Source organism: Mobula birostris, chromosome 20 (assembly GCF_030028105.1).
Source record: "Mobula birostris isolate sMobBir1 chromosome 20, sMobBir1.hap1, whole genome shotgun sequence".
Taxonomy (NCBI): Eukaryota; Metazoa; Chordata; class Chondrichthyes; order Myliobatiformes; family Myliobatidae; genus Mobula; species Mobula birostris.
Window position 1 is genome coordinate 5,165,130 of NC_092389.1, and position 27,288 is coordinate 5,192,417.

The 27,288-nt window shown below is 43.3% G+C and overlaps 1 protein-coding gene across 1 annotated transcript in view; it reads right to left on the minus strand.

Moving 5' to 3' along the window:
* abcg4a (ATP-binding cassette, sub-family G (WHITE), member 4a) overlaps window positions 1-27,288 on the minus strand; it is a 165,851-nt gene that overhangs the window by 12,393 nt on the left and 126,170 nt on the right. Inside the window, exons 7-11 of the mRNA XM_072238775.1 lie at window positions 20,425-20,548; window positions 9,232-9,346; window positions 7,484-7,626; window positions 6,583-6,681; window positions 1,227-1,395 (exon numbers count right to left, since the gene is read on the minus strand). Of these exons, the coding sequence (XP_072094876.1) occupies window positions 1,227-1,395; window positions 6,583-6,681; window positions 7,484-7,626; window positions 9,232-9,346; window positions 20,425-20,548 (650 nt within the window). The remainder of the gene's footprint in view (window positions 1-1,226; window positions 1,396-6,582; window positions 6,682-7,483; window positions 7,627-9,231; window positions 9,347-20,424; window positions 20,549-27,288) is intronic.

A 27,288-nucleotide genomic window follows, 5' to 3' on the forward strand; every position in this document is an offset into this window, starting at 1 on the left:
TTAGTGTCCATCAGGATCAATAATGATGTTGTGCAATATTTCTTGCCTTGTCCTTAACAATTGCCTCAAACAGTCTTAACAGTTGATACAACAAGTTGATATTTCAGAGGGCAAATCTGATGTCACATATAGGCCTAACAAATGGGTATAGCCGACTTCTTTCCCTGAAGGACTTGAGTGATGTGATTTCACACCAATCTGCTAGGTTTATTTGTTTTGAGGTACAGTGTGGAACAGACCCTTCCAGCCCAACAAGCCACACCACCCAGCAATCCACAATTTTAACCCTAGCCTAATCACAGGACAATTTACAATGACCAATTAACCTACTAATTGGACTTCATAGCAGAATAATGATGATTGCCATTTTTCCTTATTTCCGATTTATTTAGATTGACTGCATTTACATCCCCAGCTCTCTCATGAGATTTGAACATACTGTGTTCTTCCAGATACAGGTTGAGGAATGTAGCTACTCACCACTTATAACCTTGGTTACAGAACTATTTTGCTGGAAAATAATTTCATAGAAAGTTTGATAGTGTGTGGACTAAACAGATATAGACCTTTTTTTCTGAACGTGGAGATAAGAATGGGTAACTTTACATCATTGGTAAAAGTTGCAGAAAAACTGTTCAATAAAATTAATGACCTGTGAATTATCATTCACCGTATAAAGTGGCTGCAGCTGCAAATTCCTCGAGGGACTGGAACATAAAATCTAAATTGCTGCCAATGTGTTGAGCTGGTATTGAGGAAAAGTTCCCAAGAAAGTACTTTGAAGGTGTAAGCACAAGAGATTCTGCAAATGCTGGAAATCCAGACAGCCTGTCCTGATGAAGGATCTCAGCATGAAACATCAACAGTATATTCATTTCCATGGATGCTTCTTGACTTGCTGAGTGTCTTCAGCATTTTGTGTGTTACTTTGAAATTGTTCTCTGTTTTCTGGCCAATATTTATCCCTAATACAGCATTGCTTAAACAAAAACTCAAATAATCTGGCCAGTAATGTATTTCAGTTTGTGAAATCTTGTACAAGTTAGCCAAATATCTCCAACATCATAGTTAGCTGAAATCTTCGGGATGTCCTGTGATTGTGAAAGTTTCTGTTCAAATAGGTGTCTTTCTTCCCTGGTATTTAGTTACTAATATTTAACCACTCAAAAGAAACAAGGACAAATCATAAAGTTACATTCAATCAGGAAGACAAGATTTTTTCTTACAGGTCAGTACTGTTGGCATCAGAGCAGCAAACATGAGGAAGAGCATGGAAAAGAAGAGGCATCCTGTGTTGTTAAATACTTTCTCTGCCTCGTCACCGATGTTGAGGTACAGCAGACCAATCAGAACTCCAATACAAATGTGGGAGATGAAACGCAGATGGGTCAGAACCTAGAGTGGGCAAGGCATATGGAGTCGCTAAGAGATTTCCAGAAAAGGCCAAAGATACTTCAAATGGTCATGTGTTGATACCACACCATAAGACCATAAGATGTAGAAGCAGAATCAGGCCACTTGGCCCATCAAATCTGCTCCGCTATTTCATCCTGGCTGATCCAATTTTCCTCTCAGCCCCAGTCTCCTGCCTTCTCCCCATATCCCTTCATGTCCTGACTAATCAAGAATCTTTCAATCTCTGCCTTATATATACACCCAATGACTTGGCCTTCACAGCCACCTATGGCAACAAATTCCACAGATTCACCACCCTCTGGCTAAAGAAATTCCTCCTCAACTCTGTTCTAAAAGGACACTCCTCTATCCTGAGGCTATGTGCTCTGGTCTTAGACACCCCCACCACATGAATGTACACACATACATGTACAGGCCGCATGCATCTACACACAATCTACTACATACAATTTTTTTTAACTTTCTCCACTTCTGTAAGAAGTTGCTTCTTCAGCTTTTGGTTCAGGCATCAAATTCCATGCAGGAAAGGTAGAAGATGGAGAAGTTGGAAACATTCCAGCAGGTGTGGAGAGAGATACCATTTCAGGTCAATGCCCTGGAGTTGAGCTACTAGAGTTTGCATGTTCTCCCTATGACCACATGGGCTTCCTCTGGGAATTCTGGTTTCAATGTTTAAAGTAAATTTATTATCAATGTACACATATATCACTATATACAACCCTGTAATCCATTTTCTTGTGGGTATTCACAGTAAATACAAGAAACACAATAGAATCAATGAAAGACCACACCCAACAGGATAGAAAAACAACCAATTTGCAAAAGACAACAAACTGTGCAAATACAAAATAATAATAACAATAATAATAATAAAATAAGAAATAAATATCAAGAACATGAGATGAAGAGTCCTTAGAAGTGAGTCCATAGGTTGTGGGAACTTTTCAATGACGGGGCAGGTTAAACTGAGTGAAGTTCCTCACTACGCCACATTCCTACCATATTCCATAAATGTATAGGTCCATAGATTAATTGGCCATGGTAAATTGCTTCATTGCGCAGGTGAGTGTAGAATCTGGTTAGAGTGGTAAAATTTGAGTTGGGAGATGCTGCTGGAAATCATTCTTAAGCATGTATAGAGCCAAGGAAACTTTGAGAAGGTAGAAAAAATAGAGAGAACATAATACTGTGAAAGGAAGGAGAGAAATGTCAATGAATAAATCCGACCTAAACTGCAATATTGCAGAAACTCTGGATTTCACAATGTTAGACCTGTACTATGCTGAGCCAGACTTTCCAACCTCCTCCCATTCCCAGGGTCAATGGCCACCTCTGCCAATCCCTCTCGGCCAGTCCGGGGGTCTCTGATCTCTGTCGCGCTCACCCTTGCCATCTCCAGCCTCTATTTCAGCTACCCCTGGGATCTCTGCTCCTACTGCTGGCCACTCTGGGTCTTGCTGTTTGTGAAATTGTCAACTTTGAAAGGAAAAATAAACAAAGTATAATACGGTAGTGTAATTTTTAGCATAATTCCATTATAGTGCCAGCAATCAGCGATCAAGGTTCATTTCCTGCCACTATCTGTAAGGAGTTCATATATTCTCCCATGACCACGTGGGTTTCCATCAGGTGCTCCAGTTTCCTCCCACAGTCCAAGGTTGTACAGGTTAGTGGGCATGTAAGTGTGGGAATGCTACGTGGGCACTGGAAGCATAGCGACGCTCGCAGGCTATCCCCAGCACAGCTTCGGATTGTGTTCATTGTATGCTTTAACGCTTTGATGTACATGTGTCAAGTAAAGCTAATCTTTATTGTTACCAAATGGTAAGAGATTGCAAAGCTCTGAAGTGTAGCAGGATCTTGATGTTCTAATGCATGCAAATATATTGTGATTTAGAAGGCAAAAGAATGGTATTGTTTATTGCTCTGGGAATTGAATACAGGATTAGAGAGGTTATATATAGATATAGATATATATATATATATAGTTTTATTGAGATACAGTGTGGGTATCTCACTGGAGTTTGCACATTCTCCCCATGACTGCACGGGTTTCCTCTAGGAATTCTTATTTCTCTCTATGTTCCAAAAATGTGTGGGTCATTAGGTTAATTGGTACCAGTGTAAATTGCTTTAGTATGTAGGTGAATGGTAGAATTTGGTTGATGTGATGATCTTGATGTGAGTTGATGTAGGTTGAGGGTTAGAATGGACTCAATGAGCCAGTGTGGGAATCTCAGCCCTTCCATCCCCTTAAGCCACACCGTCCAATAATCCCCCAATTCAACCCCAGCCTAATCACAGGACAATTTATAATGACCAATTAACCTGTCATCTGCACACTGTTGGACTGTGGGAGGAAACCAGAGCACCAAGAGGAAACTTACACGGTCACGGACAGCATGTACTAACTCCATACAGGTAGCATGGGAATTGAACCCAGGTCACTTGTACTGTAAAGTGCTGCGCTAACCACTATGCTACTGTGCTGCTATCTTTTATAAAGGACTTTGCTAAGACACCTGGAGGGCTCTGGAGAGTAATGGGCTCCTAATTTAAGGAAAGATGTTAGAAGCAGTTGAGAAGGTTTACCAGACTGATACCAGAACAGATGCACTGCCTTTTGAGGAAAAACTGAAGAAGCTGGATTTGTATCCAAAGGAGTTTTGAACAGTGAGAGAAGACTTGATTAATCCATACTGGATGCTGACAGGGTGGATGTGGAGATGTTCTGGAGAATATTGAACTAGGGTTGACTGTTCAAAAATAGGATTCACCCAGAAATAGTTGATTGCTCAAAGATGAGAAAATCTGCAGATGCTGGAAATCCAGTCAACACATACAAAATGCTGGAGGAACTCAGCAGGCCAGGCAGCATCTACGGAAAAGAGTAAACAGTCAACATTTCAGGCCAAGACCCTTTGTCAGGGCCTGAAGAAGGGTCTCGGCCCAAAACGTCGACTATTTACTCTTTTCCATAGATGCTGCCTGGCCTGCTGATTTCCTCCAGCATTTTATGTATGTTGGTTGAATAGATGATTACTTTTTCTTTTAGTTGTTTGTAAATTGTTGGAATTTACTTCAGAGGCTGTCAGAAGGTTCTTGATAAGTGAGTGAAAGGTTACTGGGTGTGGGGAAAAATGTAAAATTGAGGTTACAATCAGATCTGCCATGACCTTACTGAATGGTGGGGCAGGACTAATGGGGCAGAGAGGTCTACTCCCATTTCTAATCCATAGAATCAGATGTAGCAAACAGAAACAAGCCCTTCAGCGCATCCAGTCCATTCTAACCCTCAACCTACATCAACTCACATCAAGATCACCACATCAACCAAATTCTACCATTCACCTACACACTAAAGCAATTTACACGGGTACCAATTAACCTAACAACCCACACATTTTTGGAACATAGAGGGAAATAAGAATTCCTAGAGGAAACCCGTGCAGTCATGGGGAGAATGTGCAAACTCCAGACAACAGCAGAATTCAGTCTCTGGTGTGCGAGGCACCAACTTCTCAGATACACTGGTTGGCCTTCAGAAGGACATGCCCCGACCAGGATCTGCTCTAACGAGTGGAGACGCTCAGTAACTCCGATGATAACTGTGGCTGCAGTCTCAAACCATGGGACCCAGCACATCAAATGGGTAAGTAAGGCAGGAGGCACCTCTTAAAATCTCCTCCTGGCCACTCAAAGGTCACTGCACGGACTGCCAGACTGAGGCTTTTCATGTCACACAAATGAAGGATCTAAAACAGGGCCCCTCAAGGGCCTGAGTGTGTCGTAGATAATGATAAACACATTTTAATTAACAGTACTTTAGGGGCAGAATGTTAGCATAGCAGTTAGTATAATGTTATTACAGTGCCAGCTGTAAGATTGGGGGCCAATTCCCACTACTGTCCCTGTGTTTGTACATACTCTTCTTGACTGCATGGGTTTCCTCTTGGTGCTCCAGTTTCCTCTCCGATTCCAAAAGGTGTATGGTTAGGGTTACTGAGTTTTTTGCATTCTATGTTGGCACATGAAGCATGGCGATATTTGCCCAACACAATCCTTGCTGATTTGATTTGATGCAAACATCACATTTCGCTGTATGTTTCAATGTAGATGTGACAAATAAAACTAATCTTAATCTTAATTTGAGACTGTAAATAATACGTTTTATGATGTTCTTAATGTTGCACTATTGTGTATTGTTGTGATAGTGTGGTCACTTGAATAATCTTTTGTATATACAGGTGTCCGCTTTCTGAACGTTCGCTTTACGACATTTTGCTTTTACAAAAGACCTACATTAGTACCTGTTTTCGCTAATCGAAAGAGGGTTTTCCCTTTTACAATAAAAGACGCCCGCTCTAAACTTGTGTTTACCCTGAGAAAGACTACCATGACCGTGAAGCCTTGCACGGGCGGGTGTGTGCACATGTGTGTATGTGCTGATTTTTTTCTACAAATCGGTTTTGGCTAAACCTTCCCGATTCTGCTAAGTGAAACTACACTGTACATACATTATTTCTACTTTATATAGGCTGTGTATTTATCATATCATTCCTGCTTTTACTATATGTTAGTGTTATTTTAGGTTTTATGTGTTATTTGGTATGATTTGGTAGGTTAATTTTTGGGTCTGGGAACACTCACAAATTTTTCCCATATAAATTAATGGTAATTGCTTCTTCACTTTACGCCATTTTGGCTTATGAACGGTTTCATAGGAACACTCGACCTTTGGATAGCGGGGGAACCTGTAAACAAAAGGCTGTACTGAGGGAGTGTCATGCCTTGGGAAATGTTCAATTGTCATTTTGTGTGATGTATTGAATGTTGTATCGATGTGAGTGACACCGTCACTGTATTAGTGATTTTTCTGTTACTGCTCCGAGCTCCCATTTGAAGGCATTGGAACTGGGAAAATTTTCAACGAACTTGTCCAGCTGTTTATCAGTTCCTGTATGTTATCGGTCCTAGTAGATAGAACAATTGTCCTGAGGAATGCACAGCCATTGGTGTGGGTTTGAACCAGACTCTCAGAATCAGATTTATTATCACTGGCACATTGCATATGGCATAAAATTATGAATAATTACAAATATAAATAAATAATGCAAAAAAAAGAAGAAAATAAGGACCTAAAAGGGCAAAGGCAGCTGGACTTACCGCATCCCTCAATATGGAAACGAAGGTTCTTCTGAAGAGGATACAAAACTGTGCAAAGGAGCTTATAGCAAAAGTACGGCTCTCAATTGGGCCCGAGTCCTGAATAGAGGGAGACAGAATCAGAGTGGATCACTCGGTTTTGTCATAGCCATATTGCGAATGCTATTGCAATGAACTGGAAGAGATTCCCTTCAAGTTGACATGGAGGATCCCTGTGTCATAGAGTCATAGAGCACTACAGCACAGATACAGGCCCTTCAGCCCATCTAGTCCATGCTAAGCTATTATTCTACTTAACATTCTCTTAAGAGTTTTGTTCAAATAGGTGTTGGATTGGACTTTAATTGTCAGTATCTTTGTAATTTAAAAATTAACTAGATGCTAGTATTTTTATAGCTACTTACATGCATGTAACTGTTTAGTATGTTTACTAGTGGTCCCCTAGTGGTTACATTTGTATGATTCTGGAAGGCTATGGAAGCTTCTCTGGTGCTGCATTATTTCAATAGGGCTATCTGACTGGCTGACTCTTATCTACGAATTTGAACTGAATGTTCCTTATCTATGGAGTATTAAAAAGAGCTGACCACACAGTGGTGCCACCTTTCTTTTTGCTTCTTCTCTCCCTTCTGTTACTCGTCTCTGCTCCTGTTACTGTCCATTTGCAATTTTCTTTGTTCTATTAATGCATAATGACCATGAAGCAACAAGTTTTGTGCCCCTTTCCTGTCTTTTGAAAGAAACTTGGACTAAAGACATCAGAATCCAATGTGGAGTAGTTCAGAGGACACGAGGTGGTTTTGTTTATTTTTACCATGAATGGCAACCATTGAAGTTCCTCTGAACTGATACTTAGAGTCACTATTCTACAAGGCACAGTTTAATCCTCACTGGTTCTTACCGCAAGGCTCTGGCTGGGCCAGCCTGGTGGATCACTGCCATTGGTTGGGTTCTTCTTTTCCGCCATTGTGCACATTCCATCCTGCACAGCCTTAAAGAGCACAGGGTTCAAATCTCCATATTCACCAGAAGCCACCTCAATGACTGGGCAAGGAAAGAAAAGCAGCATTCACAGTCAGAATGAAAAGCCTGGATCCAACAAAAGGGGCTGGACGGAGACTCCATCCAGCAGATTCACTTCCCCAACACAACGTTAAAAAAAAGACAAGTAGAGAGGATGGATAAGTTGTTCTAAAGGGCCTGTTCCATGCTGTAGTATGCTATGATCTAGGTGAAACACAAGAAATTCTGCAGATGTTAAAAATTCTGAGTAACACATATTGAATGTTGCAGGAACTCAGCAGGTCAGGCAGCATCTATGGTGGGAAATAAACAGTTGGTGTTTCAGGCCGAGACCTTTCATCAGGACTGTGGTGGGTCTTGGCATAAAAGGTTGACTAGTTATTCCTCTCTATTGATGGTGCCTGATATGCTGAGTTCTTACAACATTTTGCGTGTGTGACTCCAGGTGAGAGCCAGTTTGGTGCCAGAGGTTGTCAGACAAACACCTTGAGGAACCAGCATCCACGACTCGGTAAATAAGCACAGAATTATCTGCAGCTTACTGTGAAAAAGACTAAGGAGCTGGTGGTAGACCTGAGGAGAGCTAAGGTACCGGTGACCCCTGTTTCCATCCAGGGGGTCAGTGTGGACATGGTGGAGGATTACAAATACCTGGGAATACGAATTGACAATAAACTGGACTGGTCAAAGAACACTGAGGCTGTCTATAAGAAGGGTCAGAGCCGTCTCTATTTCCTGAGGAGACTGAGGTCCTTTAACATCTGCCGGACGATGCTGAGGATGTTCTACGAGTCTGTGGTGGCTAGTGCAATCATGTTTGCTGTTGTGTGCTGGGGCAGCAGGCTGAGGGTAGCAGACACCAACAGAATCAACAAACTCATTCGTAAGGCCAGTGATGTTGTGGGGATGGAACTGGACTCCCTGATGGTGGTGTCTGAAAAGAGGATGCTGTCCAAGTTGCATGCCATCTTGGACAATGTCTCCCATCCACTACATAATGTACTGGGTGGGCACAGGCGTACATTCAGCCAGAGACTCATTCCACCGGGATGCAGCACAGAGCGTCATAGGAAGTCATTCCTGCCTGTGGCCATCAAACTTTATAACTCCTCCCTTGGAGGGTCAGACACCCTGAGCCAATAGGCTGGTCCTGGACTTATTTCATAGTTTACTGGCATAATTTACATATTACTATTTAACTATTTATGGTTTTATTACTATTTATTATTTATGGTACAACTGTAACGAAAACCAATTTCCCCCGGGATCAATAAAGTATGATTATGACTATGACTATGACTAAGTACACCCCTACTCTTTGGCCTAGTCAGCAGCCTCAGTGAAGACAGACCCTGAGAGGGCTCTACGCAGACAATCATTCAAGGTCTATTTGCTTACACTCCTTTGAACCTAGTGTTCTGTAATGTTGTGACCTCCCTTACACTGGGGACAGGAGACAGACTGGGGGTGGGGAGGCCTTAGTTGTTTTCAACCTCATGATTCTACATCCCAACCCATACCTGACCTAAGTCAGGCAGTTCATCACAGAAATGATTTAGACCCAGGGGTATGATCCACCAAAGTTTCTGCTGAAACCCTTTACTGGAAAGTCTTTTCCTTACGTACTGAAGTCGGCAGGGTTGTGATAGGTTGGACAATGCAGACCAAGTCCCTTCAGGAAGGGGATGAGGTTGGGAACAATCCCTTTGTAGATGCACTGTCCTTGACTCACGATGAAGAGCTGTGAGGAGAGGAAGGAGACTTGGATTAACCTGCATGCAGTTCAATGCTTCTCATAAAATATTACATCACAGTACAGGCCCTTCAGCCCACCATGTTATGCTGACCCCTTAACCTACTCCAAGATCAATCTAATCCCTCCATCCCACATCGCCCTCCATTTTTCTATCACCCATGTGCCTATCTAAAGTCTCTTATCTGTCCCTAATGTACCTGCCTCTTCCACCACTGCTGACAGCACGTTTCACAAACAGAATACATGTAAGAGTAAGCCATTCAGTACAAACTACTTCTGCACATTTTCATTAAAGTGTTCATCTAATATACTGTCGTTCTCCCACTTGCAGGCTAACTATGTCAAATAACCACAAATCCAAATTCACATGTACTGGTTATATTTACTGACACAGAGAAACAATAGCTCACAACATAGAACACAGTACAGCTCAATACAGACCCTTTAGCCTACAAAGTTGTGCCGACCTTTTAACCTACTCTATGGTCAATCTAACCCTTCCCTCCGACATAGCCTTTCATTTTTATATCATCCATGTGCCTATCTAAGTGTTTCCTAAATGTCCCTAATGTTACAGCCTCTATCACCACCGCTGGCATTCACCACACTCTGTAAATTAAAACTACGCCCCCTCATATAATCCATCGCCACCCTCATCTGTAAACTTGGCCACTTTGTGAAAAGAAACAAATTAACCATATTGTTCACCTTGCGTCATAGAACCATAGAGTTATACAACACATAACAGGCCCTTCAACCCATCTAGTACATGCTGACCAAAGTACCTTAGCTAGTCCTATCTAGTCCTAATTGCCTTCATTTACGGCATATCCCTCTAAACTTGTCCAACTGTCCTTTAAACTTTGCAACTGTACACGCCACTACCACTTCCTCTGGCAACCTATTCTACATACCCAACACACTCTGTGTGAAATAGCTTCCCGTAATGTCATTTCTGTAGATCACTGAATGTTTCAATAGATGGGGTAAGAATCTGGGGGTAAGCTAAGTTGATAGAGTTACAGTTACTGATGCTGAGGGTTGGGGAAAGTTACACTAATAAATGATTAACATCACCAAACATCCAAAAGCCTGGACCGTTGATCCTGAAATGGGATTTCAATTCCATCACAGAAGCTGGTAGATACAAATTCAATCAATTAAGTCATATTATAATAAAAGGCTTGTGACATTGGTGATGGCCATGAAACAACTTGACAGTTCTGCTTCACTGCTGAGCACTGACTTGTAAGCTACAGAGGAATGAGCCAAGTCAAATCAACACAGTGAATGCATCCCTCAGTCAAGTAATATTTCAGGCACTTACACAGAAACATGAACAGGCAGGACATTGAGGAATACAGACTATGCACTCCCAGATGGAATTAGTTACTTTGGCATCATGGTCAGCGCAGACATGGTGGTCCAAACGGCCTGTTTCTATGCCACACTGTTCTTTGGTTTTGTGGCAAGAAGTTAATGAGCTAACATTTTCACACAGGGCAAAGACGGTCTTATTCCTGGTTGACATTTCATGACCTGTAATGCCAGCACACAACAGGAGGTGGCAGTCAACATCAAAGTACAGGCGTGTCCTTTGAAGCTTAATAGATTTCGCAGGGGTTGGAAACACTGAACCAGCAGATCCACTGATCAGTGACCAGAATAATCCTGTTGCAAAGCTTGGTCCTCGTGTCTCAAGAAATCCATTTTCTTCTAAACATAAGAGATTCTGTAGATGCTGGAAATTGATCAGCAACATTCACAAAATGCTGGAGGAATTTGCATATATTCAAAGTATTCAAAGTAAAATTTATTATCAAAGTACATATATGTCACCACATACTATCTTATTGGTTTTCTTGCAGGCACTTACAGGAAAATAAAGAATAGAATTTCTGAAAAACTCTACATTAACAAGGACTGCCAGATAACCAATTCCAAAGAAGACTAACAGTGCAATAATACTGAGACCATGGCAGCGTCTATGGAGGTGAAAAACAGTTGACAGCTCGGACCAAAACCCTTCATCAGGACTGGAAAGGAAGGGGGAAAAGGCCAGAATAAGAAGGTGAGAGGAGGGGAAGGAGCTCCCCAAATCCCAAATTGTCTCACTTCAGATATTAGACACAGGCTAAACATTACAAGTGGGCTGGACAGTGCCACTATTGATCCACAGCCACGCTGTCAATTTGTGAGACATGGCATCAAACTCTAAACATAAATCAACTAACACTGGCCCAAATTTTGCCAGAAAGAGCCGAAAGTTCAGTGTTCCTCCGTCATTGTTAAGGATTGTGGTGTAGGTGCACATGAACAAAGAAGGATGAGAGGCATTGGCATCTTCTGCCAGCCTGTTCCCAGCAGTGCCATCACCGTGGTCCTGTGGCAGAGTGTGAAGCTGTGGCAGCTTTACTGGGGAATCCAGGTTTGACCTGATGCAAGAACTGTGCCTTGAATGGAGAGGAATGGCTGAGGGCACAAGGCAAGTCTTTTTTTCTCAGCTGTTTAGAGGGTATGCATTTTCTCACTCTCTTCGCCTGTTCCACCACCAACACCACCTCCCCGACACACACACACACAATGAATGTGACAGTTGGATTAAAGATTTATTTGTCATATGTATATCAAAACACAGTGAAATGTGTCATTTGTGTCAGTGATCAGCACAGTCCGAGGAAGTACTGGGGGCAGCCCACAAGTGTCTCCATGCTTCCAGCATCAACGTTGCATGCCCACAACTTACTAACCCTAACTCATACGTCTTTGAAATGAGGAAGGAAAACCACACAGTCGCAGGGAGAACGTACAAACTCCTTAACCAGAAACCATTGGGGAGTGCAGATCTTCGTGCACTGCTTAGGGATCAGAACATTGCCTTCAGATCAGGGGACAGGGCGACTCTAAGGTTAGCAAGAGCCGCGCTCACCAGTGCCTTCAGGAAGGCAAAGTGTGAGAGTGCACAGAAAACCCACAGACATCTTTGTGACAGCAGGGACACGCAGCGCGTCTGGCAAGGTATACAAACCACAACCGGTTTCCAGTCCATCCCGTACATCAACAACAGCGATGACTCCCATCCTGATAAGCTGAATGCTTTCTAAACACAATTTCATCAATGGAATGATGTGTCACCATCGAGGAAAGCCCCCTCTCCCCTGAGGAATGAGGCCAGGAGGACCCTAGCCAGGGTAAACCCACACAAAGCTGCAGAGGCAGACAACATGCCTGGTCAGGTGCTGAGGGACTGTGTGGATCAGCTAACAGAGGTCTCATTCAGTATCTCTCCGAAACAGTCCACTCTCCCTGCAGGCTTCAAGTCAGCACCCGTCATTCCCGTGCCCAAGAGAGCAACAGTAACTGGTGGAAATGATTATCGCCCAGTAGCACGGACTTCAACAATCGTGAAGTGCTTTGAGCATGTTTGGTACTGGATCATATAAAATCCCACCTTCCAGCTACATTGGACACTTTCCAGTTTTCCTACCGCTCAAACTGGTCCACTCATGATGCCATAGCCTCGGCCATCTACTCCGTCCGGTCGCACCCAGAAAACTATGCCTCATACAGCAGGGTGCTGTACATCAGTGTCAGCCTGGCATTTAACGTGCTCACCCCTCAGAAGCTGCTGGGTAAACTGTCCTCACTGGGACTCAACAGCCCTCTGCATAACTGGAGCTTGGGACTTCTTGACAGGAAGAGCCAGTCAGTCAGAGTTGGCAGCAACATCTCAAGATCCATCACGCTGAGCACTGGTGCCCACCCCCCCAGGGCTGTGTGCTCAGTCTGCTGCTGACTCACAACTGCACTGCCAGACTCAGCTCGAACCACATCAGGTTTGCTGCTGATACTCCAGTGGTTGGCCTCATCAGCAACAATGATGGATCGCGTACAGAAAGGAGGTGGAGAGGCTTGTGAAATGGTGCGAAAACAACAACTTGAGTCTCAACGTTGACAGGACAAAAGAGATGACTGTGGACTTCAGGAAGGCGTGGGTCCACCACTCTCCATTGCACATCAGTGTCTCTGCCGAGGAGGGAGAGTAGAGCAGAAAGTTCCTTGTGTGCACCTATCAGACAATCTAACCTGGACCACCAACACCACCTCATTGGTCAAGAAGGTGCAGCACCTTTGAGAGTGTCCTGTCTGGCTGCATCATTGTGTGGTACAGAAGCTGCAGGGCATCAGACTGCAAGACCCTACAGAAAGTAGTAAAAGCTGTTGAAAGGATCACCGGGGTCTCCCTCCCTCCCAGTTGTGACATTTACCGAGAGCATTATAGACAAAGAGTCCAAAGCATTGTTGAGGATCCCCACCACCCATCCCTCAGTCTCTTTGACCCACTACCATTGGGAAGGAGGTACAGGAGCATCAGGACTTGGACTGCCAGACTGGATAACAGCTTCTTCCCTCAGGCTATGAAACTAATGAATACCCTGCCACCACCGAGGTCTTGTCACTAGGACAGTGAACTGTTTACTATTTACCTGTGTTGCACTTTACTACATGCATTCTAAATTATATTTTATTAACTTGTTGATAGTATAGTATTTTGTTTCATGTGCAGTGTGTGATATATGTTGTGTGGGTGCACAGTGGTCCAGAAGAATTTTTTTTTTGTATATATATATATATATACGCAGTCAGATGACAATAAACTTGAACTTACAGGCAGTGGTGGGAATCGAACCCTTATCAGAGATTGCTTGCACTGTAAAGCAATTGCACTAACCGCTATGCAATTGTACCACCCATTAGTATAAACACATGACCGCGGCAATGAGTATCACTCTGACGATTTTAACATAGAACATATAGAACATAGAATAGTACAGCACATTACAGGCCCTTTGGCCCACAATGTTGTGCCGACCCTCAAACCCTGCCTCCCATATAACCCCCCACCTTAAATTCCTCCATATCCCTGTCTAGTAGTCTATTAAACTTCACCAGTGTATCTGCCTCCACCACTGACTCAGGCAGTGCATTCCATGCACCAACTACTCTCTGAGTAAAAAACCTTCCTCTAATATCCCCCTTGAACTTCCCACCCCTTACCTTAAAGCCATGTCCTCTTGTATTGAGTAGTGGTGCCCTGGGGAAGAGGCGCTGGCTATCCACTCTATCTATTCCTCTTATTATCTTGTACACCTCTATCATGTCTCCTCTCATCCTCCTTCTCTCCAAAGAGTAAAGCCCTAGCTCCCTTAATCTCTGATCATAATGCATACTCTCTAAACCAGGCAGCATCCTGGTAAATATCCTCTGTACCCTTTCCAATGCTTCCACATCCTTCCTATAGTGAGGCGACCAGAACTGGACACAGTACTCCAAGTGTGGCCTAACCTGCGTTTTATAGAGCTGCATCATTACATCGCGACTCTTAAACTCTATCCCTCGACTTATGAAAGCTAACACCCCATAAGCTTTCTTAACAACCCTATCTACCTGTGAGAAAGTAGTATTCAGGAAGTATTCATTGGGTGAATGTGGAAATTCTTGGGAAATAAATATTGAAAGATAAAGTCCATGAATCTGAGAGTTCTAGTGAATAGGTTCCGGGCATAGGTTTTAGGTCAACTATGAAGTGATAAAAATCTGGATTGCCAGTTGGTTGTTAATTTAACCCAACACTTCCACCATCCTTGGACAGCCATCTGGAATCTGTAACAGGAAGAGAGATTTCATTCTTAATCCTTTCCTGCTCCTTTATACAGGATTTTATGATTTATTGGGTTAAGCTGGTACTTTCCACAGGTCTTCTGCGAGAGATGGAATGGAAGGAATTTTCCACCATGCCCGAGCAACATGCACCTGGCCTGGGAGACTTTGCTTTTTCATCCATTCTGGGAGTGCTATTGAGGACCTAGACACAAAAGTGGAAGGGTTCCAAAATGCTAATATCCCTATGCTGGTTAAGAATTTCATTCTACCTCCACTCTTCAAACTGCAAGTAAATTACAGAATGTAATTGACATAGAACTGACCATTCAGCCTAACCTATCCATGCTGGAGTTAATGCTCCACCTGAACCTTTGTCTTTCATCATTTAACTCCATTAGTTTGACCAGCTCTTTCCTCTTTTGTACAAATGCATTTTCACTAATCACTTCAAACACCCTCTATGATAGCTCCACATTCTCACAACACATATCAAGTGCTGGAGGAACTCAACAAGTCAGGAAGTATCTATGGAGGGGAATAAACAGTCAACATTTCAGGCAGAGACCCTTCATTAGCCCAAAATATCGAATGTTTATTCATTTCCATAGATGCTGCCTGACCTGCTGAGTTCCTTCTGAACTTTGTGTGCGTTACTCAGGATTTCCAGCATTGCAGAATCTCTTGTGTTGATGACGTGCCTACATTCCCGCTTATTTTTGGGTCAGCATCGCTGAAGACAGAGTTTATATGTCATGTTGACGATGTTGCTTCAGAAAGATTATTGAACAGAAATATCATCTTTTTTTTTGAATTCTCATTGGATACAACTATTGTTGGTAGAAACTCAGGTGGTGATGAGAGGGCGTACAGGAGTGAGATATGCCAACTAATGGAATAGTTGCACAGCAACAATCTGGCACTCAACGTCAGTAAGACGAAAGAGCTGATTGTGGACTTCAGGAAGAGTAAGACGAGGGAACACATACCAATCCTCATAGAGGGATCAGAAGTGGAGAGAGTGAGCAGCTTCAAGTTCCTGGGTGTCAAGATCTCTGAGGATCTAACCTGGTCCCAACATATCGATGTAGCTATAAAGAAGGCAAGACAGTGGCCATACTTTAAGTAGGAGATTGAAGCGATTTGGCATGTTAACAAATACGCTCAAAAGCTTCTATAGATGTACCGTGGAGAGCATTCTGACAGGCTGCATCACTGTCTGGCATGGGGGGGGGCTACTGTACAGGACCGAAAGAAGCTGCAGAAGGTTGTAAATCTAGTCTGCCCCATCTTGGGCACTAGCCTACAAAGTACCCAGGATATCTTTGGGGAGCAGTGTCTCAGAAAGGCAGCGTCCATTATTGAGGACCTCCAGCACCCAGGGCATGCCCTTTTCTCACTGTTACCATCAGGTAGGAGGTACAGAAGCCTGAAGGCACACACTCAGTGATTCAGGAACAGCTTCTTCCCCTCTGTCATCTGACTCCTGAATGGACTTTGAAGCTTTGGACACTACCTCACTTTTTTTTAAAAATATACAGTATTTCTGTTTTTGCACATTTTTTTAATAATCTATCCAATATACGTAATTGATTTACTTGTTTATTATGTTTTATTTTATTTATTTATTTTTTTTCTCTCTCTGTCTCTGCTATATTATGTATTGCATTGAGCTGCTGCTGCTAAGTTAACAAATTTCACATCACGCAGGTGATAATAAACCTGATTCTGATTCTGATTCCCTGGTAGCATCAAATATTGTGGCCTCCAAATAATCTCCTCACCCCATGTGGAAACATTCTTTCCTCATCAACACTTTCAAAAACTTTCACATTTTAGGAGGATCTCCTGAACATCTCAAAACAAAAGAGGCTGCTTCCACCTTCCCTGATGATGTACTCCTTACTCCTGTGGGAAATACAGTGGTTTATCAGATTGTGCTGCTGACCCACGTTCAGTCCTGAGCCCTGGTGCCGTCCATGTGGAATTTGCACATTCCCCTGGCGACTGCCCGTGTTTCCCCTGGGGTCTCTGGTTTCCTCCCACATCCTGAAGACATGTTGTCAGTAGGTGAATAGGCTATTATCAATTGCCTGTGGCATGGGTGGGTGACAGGAGAACTGGAGGGCACTGACAGGCAAGGGACAGATTAGAGTAATTCAGCAGGGAAGCAGTCTTTAGTCCAACGTGTAAATGCCAATCAGGATGCCCATTAAAGATAGTCCCATTTGCCTGTGTTTGGGCAATATTCTTCTAAACTTTCCCTATCCATATATATTACAGGGAAATAGGTGAGGACATGGAATTGATGAGATTGTTCTACAAAGCAGCAGACCTGCTGTGCCAGATGGTTTCTATTTATACCATGAGAAATGTAAATCTTCTCTGCACCTTCATTGATGCTCTATATCCTTTGATAATATAGCAACCGGAACTATATAAAGTTTTGGTATGCATCACACAGGAACAAGAACAACTAGAAAAAGCCCAAAGTGTGTCAACCTCACTGCTCTGCCATCCATTAAGGGACCACTTTCTACCTCTGAGCCCACGACATCTACTGCATGGGGGTGAGAAGCCTGCAGGCTTTGGAAACCACAGCTCCACATCTCTCAGAAATGATCTATGAGAAAGAACCTTGTGTGGTTTACCACCAAGCTGAGGCTCTACAAGCTTGAAACACAAGGGGGAAGGGAACGGTGGTTTTGCACATTGGTTAATGTCAAATTAAATATCTCTTCCTTGAAGATTGTCTGCTCTTGCCTGAATGGGTGAAGACAGTTAATTTAAGTTAAACATCTGTCTTGCTATGAATTCAAAGAGATGAGGCTCAAGTAAGGGGTATAGATTACAGTGAAATAAGTCTGATGGGACTGCTCCAAGAGCTAACATGGCCTCCTTCTATGTCATAAGAAACATGCCAAATAAAATGAAATGAGACAACGTGATGCATAGGGTGAAAGGAGAAAATGCCAAAAAATACAAAGTTGCTCAACACAGACCTCAGATGGGGAACTGAACCACTGGGGTGACTAATATTTACACAGCAAGATCCCACACAGACAGGTTAAAGAGACCAATGAGCAATTAACTGCTCTTGGTGATACTGAAAGAGAAATGGTTGGGTGGGATTGCTCTTTAAATACATTTCCAACACATGAATGGATTACCTTTAGGTCAGTCAGTGATAATGAAGAGGAGAATGAGGGGAGATTTTCCAGATTATGAGGAGTACAGATAGGGAGAATGCAGGCAGGCTTTTTCCTCTGAGGTGGTGAAACTACAACTAGAAGTCACAGACTTAGGTTTAAAGGTGAAATACTTAAGAGGATTCTGAGGGGAAATTTCTTCACTCAGGGTGGTATGAGTGTGGAGCAAGCTGCCAGCAGAGTGGTGGATGTGGCTTCAATTGTAACATTCACAAGAAGCTTGGATTGGTGTATGGATGAGAGAGGTATGGAGGGTTATGTCTGGGTTCAGGAAGATGGGACTAGGCAGATTAGGCTGACATGGGCTAGATGGGCCAAAGGGCCTGTTTGTGTGCTGCAATGCTTTATCACTGTCTGAGCCCTGTAAGGGACCAAAGCTATTGAACATGGTTCTCATGGGTCTTGTTCCCAACCACAATATTAATGGTACCTTCAGAGTTCAAGCCCCTAGTATCCTTCATTATATAAACGAAAGAATTATTCTTGCTTCCTCATGGTGAGGCGCTGTAAAGTGTCACGCTAGCCACTGCGCCACAGTACCGCCCTAGGTGTTAGAAGATCTTCTTGTAGAAGATTCCAAAATGAAGGATCAGAGGTATGTTATTTGGCAAATAATTCACAAAGAAGAGATAGAGTTGAAGAGAAATTTGGGTGTATAGAATTAAGATGGTCCAATAAAGAGTAACCTTCAAGAGTGCCACAACCTTGCTGTGGTTTGGAGGCTTGCATCTCTCAATAACCCGGTGAGCTATGTTGGCTAGAATCAGGGACTTGTGTTTTGACTCTTGGTAGGGTCACCCATGCCAAACAGGTCAAGGGGTAGAGGCCAGACTGAATGGTCCATCGGCCCTCCAGGTTCAGAGGTTCACCTCGAGATTAACAACCCTGACTGGTCAAAAAAAAAAGCTTTTACAGAAACAGCAATGAAGAATCCTTCTATATCTGTGTGCGACAGTTTGAGCAGACCAAGATAGATGACCTTCATTGCTACCCTTAACGCCAGCAGTGTAATGGACAGTAACCTAACCCAAAGAGTAAGTATGAAGGACTTAGGCTCCAAAGGTAGTCATAGCCGAAGGGTGGTAGTGGGGACGAGCTCCCACTGCTAAACAAATGCTCTTCATGGCGTGCGTCTCAAACAGCCTCTGACAACCAAGTCCAACTCCTGGCCTTCATGTGTGGCATAGTTCTTATGCCCCGCAGAGCTGTTCTCACCGACAGGAGAAGGGGCAAAGGTGGGCCACTGGCGCCTTAAAACCAGTTGCTCCGGGCAGATGGGGCTCGTTAATCATGGATGGTAGCTCACCTAGGAGAGGGAAAACTCCGATTTCAAACCTTTGCTGCCTTGCGGCTATACCCACTCACGGGAAAGGCTTTGGGAGTAAACCCCGAGGAAAAATCTGGAGTCGGAGTCGTGAAGGCGGCTGACTGCTGTACCCAGCACCAGCACGGCAACTCCTGCGATGCTGCTGGCACCAAACTGTATCGACTTTCGTCGTTCATTTGGACCTGCCGTCAGCATGGAGGGGGGGTCCCACTGCATGGGCAACAGACGGATCTCCATATCAACTCTGCCCTGGCTTGCACCCTGGAAAAGCCACTCCAGCTTCGACCAGAGGCGCAGTTCCCATGGTCGACCACGACTGACGGAGGCCACACACGTTTCTCTTAGCAGAGAGGTCAAAATCCAGGTTTAAAGTGATTGGTGGGAGGATTAGAAGGGAGATGAGGTATTACTCCTTCACCTGGAACAACAATGCTCGAAAGAGTGCTGGAACCAGGAACCCTCGTCACATTTCCACTGTGTGCTAGAAGCACCATGACCGATGGAACAAGTGTCGGAAGGTGCAGTTAGGGTCTGTAAGCAACATAGACGCCATGGGCTGAATGGTCTCATTCGGAGTTGAGAAGCTAATATGATTCTATGGATCCAGGAGAGTTCTTTAGTGGAGGTGTGAGAATGTGGAAATCAACCTGAGAGATTGGCATCTGTGAAGAGGACTGATGTATTTTAGGAGAACTTGGAAAAGTAAATGAGGGAAAAAGGACAAAAAGAGAAACTGACACAATTAGCTGAAGTAGCTGTGTAATATCACCTGACATAAAATCAGATTCCGAAAATAACATACAGTGTATTTCACAGATAACAGTCGTGTCTTCACTTCAGCACTAAAGCAATCATATAAATCATACCTTGTCAAACATCTCGAAGAGCTTGGCGCTGGGCTGATGGATGGTGCAGATGATGGTTCTCCCACCTTGAGCTAGTGACCTCATCAGTGACACAACTTGGAAGCAAGAGGAACTGTCTAGACCACTGAGAGGGAAAGAGAGGAGGGGGGAGAGGTGGGGGGGGGAGATGGGGGGAGATAGGGAGGAGGAGGCAAGGGAGAGAGGGAGAAATTATAAACACATAGTTAGACTTGCTCATCCGTAAGGAATTAAATGAAGTATCTCTTGGACAATAGATAGAGGAACCGAACCAAAAAGCCATCAAAAATATTATGTTTGTTTGGTTCTTGCCTTCCAACAGATGTTCATTAGTTGTGAAAAGATTATTTAGCTGGGCAGGGATGTAGAAACTAGAGGATCAACAGTGAGACCTCTAAGAGTACATTAAAGCAGAGCTGGCAATACTACTGGCTTATCAAATCAAGTATTGAAAATATCAGCTCAGTTAACCATCTCCGCACTAATTCAGGCAGGATTACAACTGCCCGATAGGAAGACTTGTTGGGTGCGCCACACAGTGCCTGAGTATCAGTGAGTCCCATTCAGCTAATTCAACTGGTAAAACAAGAACAAGCTGCAAGGAATAAAGTACCAAGCAGAACCTTTGGATTGGATGTTAAACCAACATGGGTAAAAGCGAAGGGAAATTTTTTAAAAAAGGTTCACACAAAACTCTGCTTCCTACGGTGGGTGTCACAGTAGTGTAGCAATTTGCATGAAGTTATTACAGCTCAGGGTGTCAGAGTTCAGAATTCAATTCTGGTGACCTCTGTAAGCAGTTTGGAATGTCTTCCCCATGGTGCTCCGGTTTCTTCCCACAGTCCAAAGACGTACTGGTTAGTAGGTTAATTGGTCATTGTAAATTGTCCCATGATTAGGCTGGAGTTAAATTGGGTGTTACTGACCAGTTCAGCTCAAAGGGCCAGAAGTTCCAATCTGTATCTCTAAATTAAAAATAAGTAACATCCACATATCTTTTCACCCATCCTCCCCCGTCTTGTAAAACTACTTTGGAAAACATCTGGGTTTCAAAATCCTCATCCTTGTGTTCAATCCCCCTTCAATGTACTGACCTAGGTGTCTCTATAACCTTCTGTAGCTCTTCAAACCTCTAGAGTTCCATAATCCATTGACTCTGCATCTTTGTGCATCTCCTGCTTGATTTGTCTCACTACTGGTGGCCATACATCTGACCAGGCAGGCTCTATGCTTCATATTTCTTTCCTATTTTTCTCCACCTTACCCACAGGTGGTTCTTAAGACACAATGTTCAAAGGTTCATTTATTACCAAAGCATGTATCCATATACAACCCTGAGATTTGTCTTCTCCAGATAGCCACGAAACAAAAAAAGAACATGAAAGTTGTTCAGCGGGAAACATCAAACCTACGTCCCTCCCCCGCACAAAGAACAACAGCATCCTGATCTTCAACCCCCAAAACCCCATCCCCCTACAAAACAGAACAGAAACACCGATCCCCAAAAATACCTCCCCTGCGCAAAAAAACGAACAAACCACAACAGAACATCAATCCCTGAACCTCCTCCCCTCGCACAACAAAACAGAAAAGGAGTGGGAGATAAAAAAAAACAGAATATAAAAACCGTAAGTCTGAAAAGTCCAGTCCATAGGCGCAATAGTGCAATCCATAAACGCAGAACTACGATGTCAAACTTAGAAAGGTTAAGATGCTCTTTGAATTCTGTTGGATGAAGATTTTTTACCAATTTCTCCTTCTCCATTTCAGTGACAATTCTTTGCCTACAATGATTGAGATGGATAGCATGACCACTCTCAGGGGCTGGAAATGCAGAATCCATCACAGTGGTATGTTTTCAGCTTTGGTAATTGTCAACAACTTCAGAGTAAAAAAGATTCAAATCCTTTGAAAAATAGTGAGCAGAACCTACACTGACAGAACCATAGAAAAGTACAGCACAGAAACAGGCTCTTCAGCCCATTTAATCTTCCTACTCCCATCAACCTGTACCCCGATCATAGCCCTCCATACCCCGACTATCCATGTACCTATCCAAACATTGCTTAAACGCTGAAATCAAGCTTGCATAGACCACTTGTGCTGGCAGATCATTCCACACTCTCACGACACTCTGAGTGAAGAAGATTCCCCTTCTGTTCCTCTTAAACTTATCACATTTCACCCTTAACCCATGACCTCTGGATGTAGCCCCACCCAACCTCAATGGGAAAAGCCTGTTTGCATTTACCCTATCTAAAACCTCCATAATTTTGTACACCTCAATCAAATCTCCCTTCAATCTTCTACGTTCTAAGGAATAAAGTCCTAAACTACTCAACCTTTTCTTATAACCCAGGTCCTTCAGACCTGGAAGCATCCATGTAAATTTTCTCTGCACTCTTTCAACTTTATTGACATTTTTCCTGTAGGTAGGTGACCAAAACTGCACACAATACTCCTAATTAGGCCTCACCAATGTCTTATACAACTTCAACATAACATCCCATCTCCTGTACTTCTGTTTTGCATAGTAGGGGAATTAAGGGTTATGGGGAAAAGGCAGGTAGATGGAAATGGGTCTGTGGACAGATCAGCCATGATCTTATTGAATGGTGGAGCAGGCTCGACGGGCCAGATGGCCTACTCCTGCTCCTATTTCTTATGTTCTTATGTACTTGGTACTTTGAATAATGAAGGCCAATGTGTCAAAAGCTTTCTTTACAGCCCTATGTACCAGTGATGCCACTTTCCATGAGTTATGGACCTGTATTTCCAGATCCCTTTGCCCTGCCACACTAATGGATCAGCAAATTTGCTGATGATACAAAGATTGGAGGTGTAGTGGACAGTGAGGAAGGTTTTCAAAGCCTGCAGAGGGATTTGGACCGGCTGGAAAATGGCAGATGGAGTTTAATACAGACAAGTGTGAGGTATTGTACTTTGGAAGGACAAACCAAGGTAGAACATACAAGGTAAATGGTAGGGCAGTAGAACAGAGGGATCTGGGAATACGGATACAAAATTCCCTAAAAGTGGCGTCACAGGTAAATAGGGTCATAAAGAGAGCTTTTGATACATTGGCCTTTATTAATCAAAGTATTGAGTATAAGAGCTGGAATGTTATGATGAGGTTGTATAAGGCATTGGTGAGGCCGAATTTGGAGTATTGTGTGCAGTTTTGGACACCAAATTACAGGAAGGATATTAATAAGGTTGAAAGAGTGCAGAGAAAGTTTACAAGGATGTTGCCGGGACTTGAGAAACTCAATTACAGAGAAAGGCTGAATAGGTTAGGACTTTATTTCCTGGAGCATTGAAGAATGAGGGGTGATTTGACAGAGGTATATAAAATTATGATGGGTGTAGATAGAGTGAATGCAAGCAGGCTTTTTCCGCTGAGGTTAGGGGAGAAAAAAACCAGAGGGCATGGGTTAAGGGTGAGGGGGGAAAAGTTTAAAGGGAACATTAGGGGGGCTTCTTCACACAGAGAGTGGTGGGAGTATGGAATGAGCTGCCAGACGAGGTGGTAAATGCAGGTTCTTTTTTAACATTTAAGAATAAATTGGACAGGTACATGGATGAGAGGAGTATGGAGGGATATGGTCCAGGTGCAGGTCAGTAGGACTAGGCAGAAAAACGTTTCAGCACAGCCAAGAAGGGCCAAAAGGCCTGTTTTTGTGCTGTAATGTTCTATGGTTTCTATGATATGCTGAGGAACTTTAAATTCCTCTATGTTATTATTTTGGAAGGCCTGTCCTAGCCTCAGCATGTACTGTAAGTGCAATTATCCAACTGTGATAAGACTGCTGAACGGATCCTGACCCGGATCTGGGCCGTACCCTCCAAATATCCGGACCTGCCTCTCGGTTTTTTTGCACTACCTTACTTTCCATTTTTCTATTTTCTATTTATGATTTATAATTTAAATTTTTAATATTTACTAATTTTTACTATTTTAATATTTAATATTTGTAATCAAGGGAGCGGGAAGCGCAGAATCAAATATCACTGTGATGATTGTACGTTCTAGTATCAATTGTTTGGCGACAATAAAGTATAAAGTATGAAGAAAGCACAGCAGCAACTCTACTTCCTTAGTAGCTTGTGAAGGTTTGGCATAACATTTAATGCTTTGACAAACTTCTATAAATGTGTGGTGGAGAGTATATTGACTGGCTGCTTCACAACATGGTAAGGAAGCACCGATACCCTTGAATGGAAAATCCTACAAAAAGTAGTGGATACCGTCCAGTCCTTCATGGGTAAAACCCTCCCCTCAGTTGAGCACATCTACACGAAACGCTGTTGCAGGAAAACAGACACCACCACCCAGGACATGCTCTCTTCTCGCTGCTGCCATCAGGAAGAAGGTACAGGAGCCTCACCACCAGGTTCAGGAACAGTTATTACCCCTCAACCATCAGACTCTTAAACCAGAGGGGATAACTTCACTCAATTTCACTTGCCCCATCACTGAAATGTTCCCACAACCCGTGGGTTCACTTTCAAGGACTCTTCATTTCATGTTCTTGATATTTATTGCTTATTTATTTATTATTATTATTTCTTTCTTTTTGTATTTGCAGTTTGTTGTCTTTTGCACACTGCTTGAACATCCAAGTTGGTGTGGTCTGACCAGTTACTTTGAGATTGTGTTCCTTGGTTCAGGACATTATCTCTGCATGAAGGTTCCACATTGCAATGAGCTCACTGGTGGTTTCCCTCTATACCTCTGTCCTTAAGGGTTGCCCTGGCTGTGACACAAGAAAGCAGCATCCATCATCCAGGCCATGTTCTCTTCCCACTACTACCATCGGGAAGGAGGTACAGGAGCCTTTGGTCCCACACCACCAGATTCAGGGACAGTTATTACCCTTCCAACCATCAGGCTCCTGAACCAGTGTGGATAACTTCACTCACCTCAACAATGAACTGATTCCATAACCCATGGACTCACGTTCAAGGACCCTACAACTCATGTTCACAGTATTATTTATTTACTTTTTTTTAAATTGCTTGCACAATATGCTTTCTTTTGCATACTGATTGTTTGTCAGTCTTTATGTAAGTTGTTGTTCCTTTTCGTGCCTTGTGGCATATTGGGCAGCACTTTTGCCATTTCCATATGAGGCCAAGTTGCTCGACGCTCAACCCAGCACGGATAGAAAGCAGGCAAGGAGCCAGCCGGATTCGAACTCGGGACCATTTGCCTTGAAGTCTGGTGCTGATGCCACTACATCACTGGCCAGCCTTCTTTATGTATAGTTTTTATTTCATAAATTCTATAATATTTCTTATTGCAGGTGTCCCCCGCTTTTCAAACGTTCGCTTTACGAGACCTCACTATTACAAAAGACCTACATTAGTTACCTGTTTTCGCTAACAGAAGGTGTTTTCACTGTTACGAAAAAAGGCAGCATGCGCCCCGAGCAGCCAAGGTCCTCCCCCGGAACAGCATTCTAGCCGGCATTGCTTAAACACGTGCCTGTGAGCAGCCGTTAGCAAGATGAGTTCTAAGGTATCAGAAAAGCCTAAAAGAGCTCGTAAAGGTGTTACACTTAGCGTAAAACATAATTAAGCGTTTCGATCGTGGTGAACGAAGTAAGGACAAAGTGAGTTTGGCTTGTGGAAGTTGACGAAGATGATCATTGAAGAGGTTTTGGCATTCCATGACCAAGAACTGATAGATGAAGAGCCGATGCAATTGCAAGAGGAAAGGATAATAATTGAAACCGAATGCAGTAGCAAACGGACCGAAAGCGAAGTCGTCCAGGAACTGAACGTGAAGCAACTGCGTGAGATTTTCGCTGCAATAATTGCAGAAAAGTATGACTTTAATTTTGAAAGGGTACATAGGTTTAGGGCATATTTGCAAGCTGGTTTGCGTGCTTACAAAGAACTGTACGATCTAAAAATGCGCGAGGCTAAGCAGTCAAGCAAGCCTTCCACATCAGCCACAGCAGACGACAAACCTCGACCTTCGACATCGAGGCAGGCAAACATAGAAGAAGATGACCCGCCTACCCTGATGGAAACAGACAATGATGAGATGACACCCCAGTGTCCCACCACCCCAACCCCCGGGCCATGGACCGATACATTGCCGCGGAGAATGCAGCAGTAGCCGGGACGCACCCAGCACATCTTTAAGAAAAAAGCTGAAATAAACAAGCTAATTAATTAGGTGTTGCCCGGCACGTAAATGTCAGCCCAGATCTGAGGCGGTGCTAATTAATTAGCTTGTTTATTTTGGCTTTTTTCTTAAAGATGTGCTGGGTGCGTTCCGGCTACCGCTGCATTCTCCGCGGACCGGTATCAGTTCGCTGCCTGGAGGGTGGGGACCACTGCACCATCCCAACCTCAGATGACTCAGCCTAACACACCATCATCAGTGTGCTCAGCGCTGTCTTCCCAATTCCGGTAAGTGATACTACACTGTACATACATTATTTCTACTTTATATAGGCTGTGTATCTTTATGTGTTACTTGGTATGATTTGGCAGCTTCATAGCTTAAAGGTTACTGGAGGGAGTGTTTCTGCCGAGAGCGTTTGCGTGAGATTTTCGCTACGGAGAACAGTGCGGCAATGATTGTAGAGAAGTATTTCTACTTTATACAGGCTATGTATTCATCATATCATTCCTGCTTTACTATATGTTACTGTTATTTTAGGTTTTATGTGTTATTTGGCATGATTTAGTAGGCTATTTTTTGGGTCTGCAAACACTCAAAAATTTTTCCCATATAAATAAATGGTAATTGCTTCTTCACTTTACGGCATTCCAGCTTACGAACCATTTCATAGGAACGCTCTACCTTCGGATGGCGGGGGAAACCTGTAT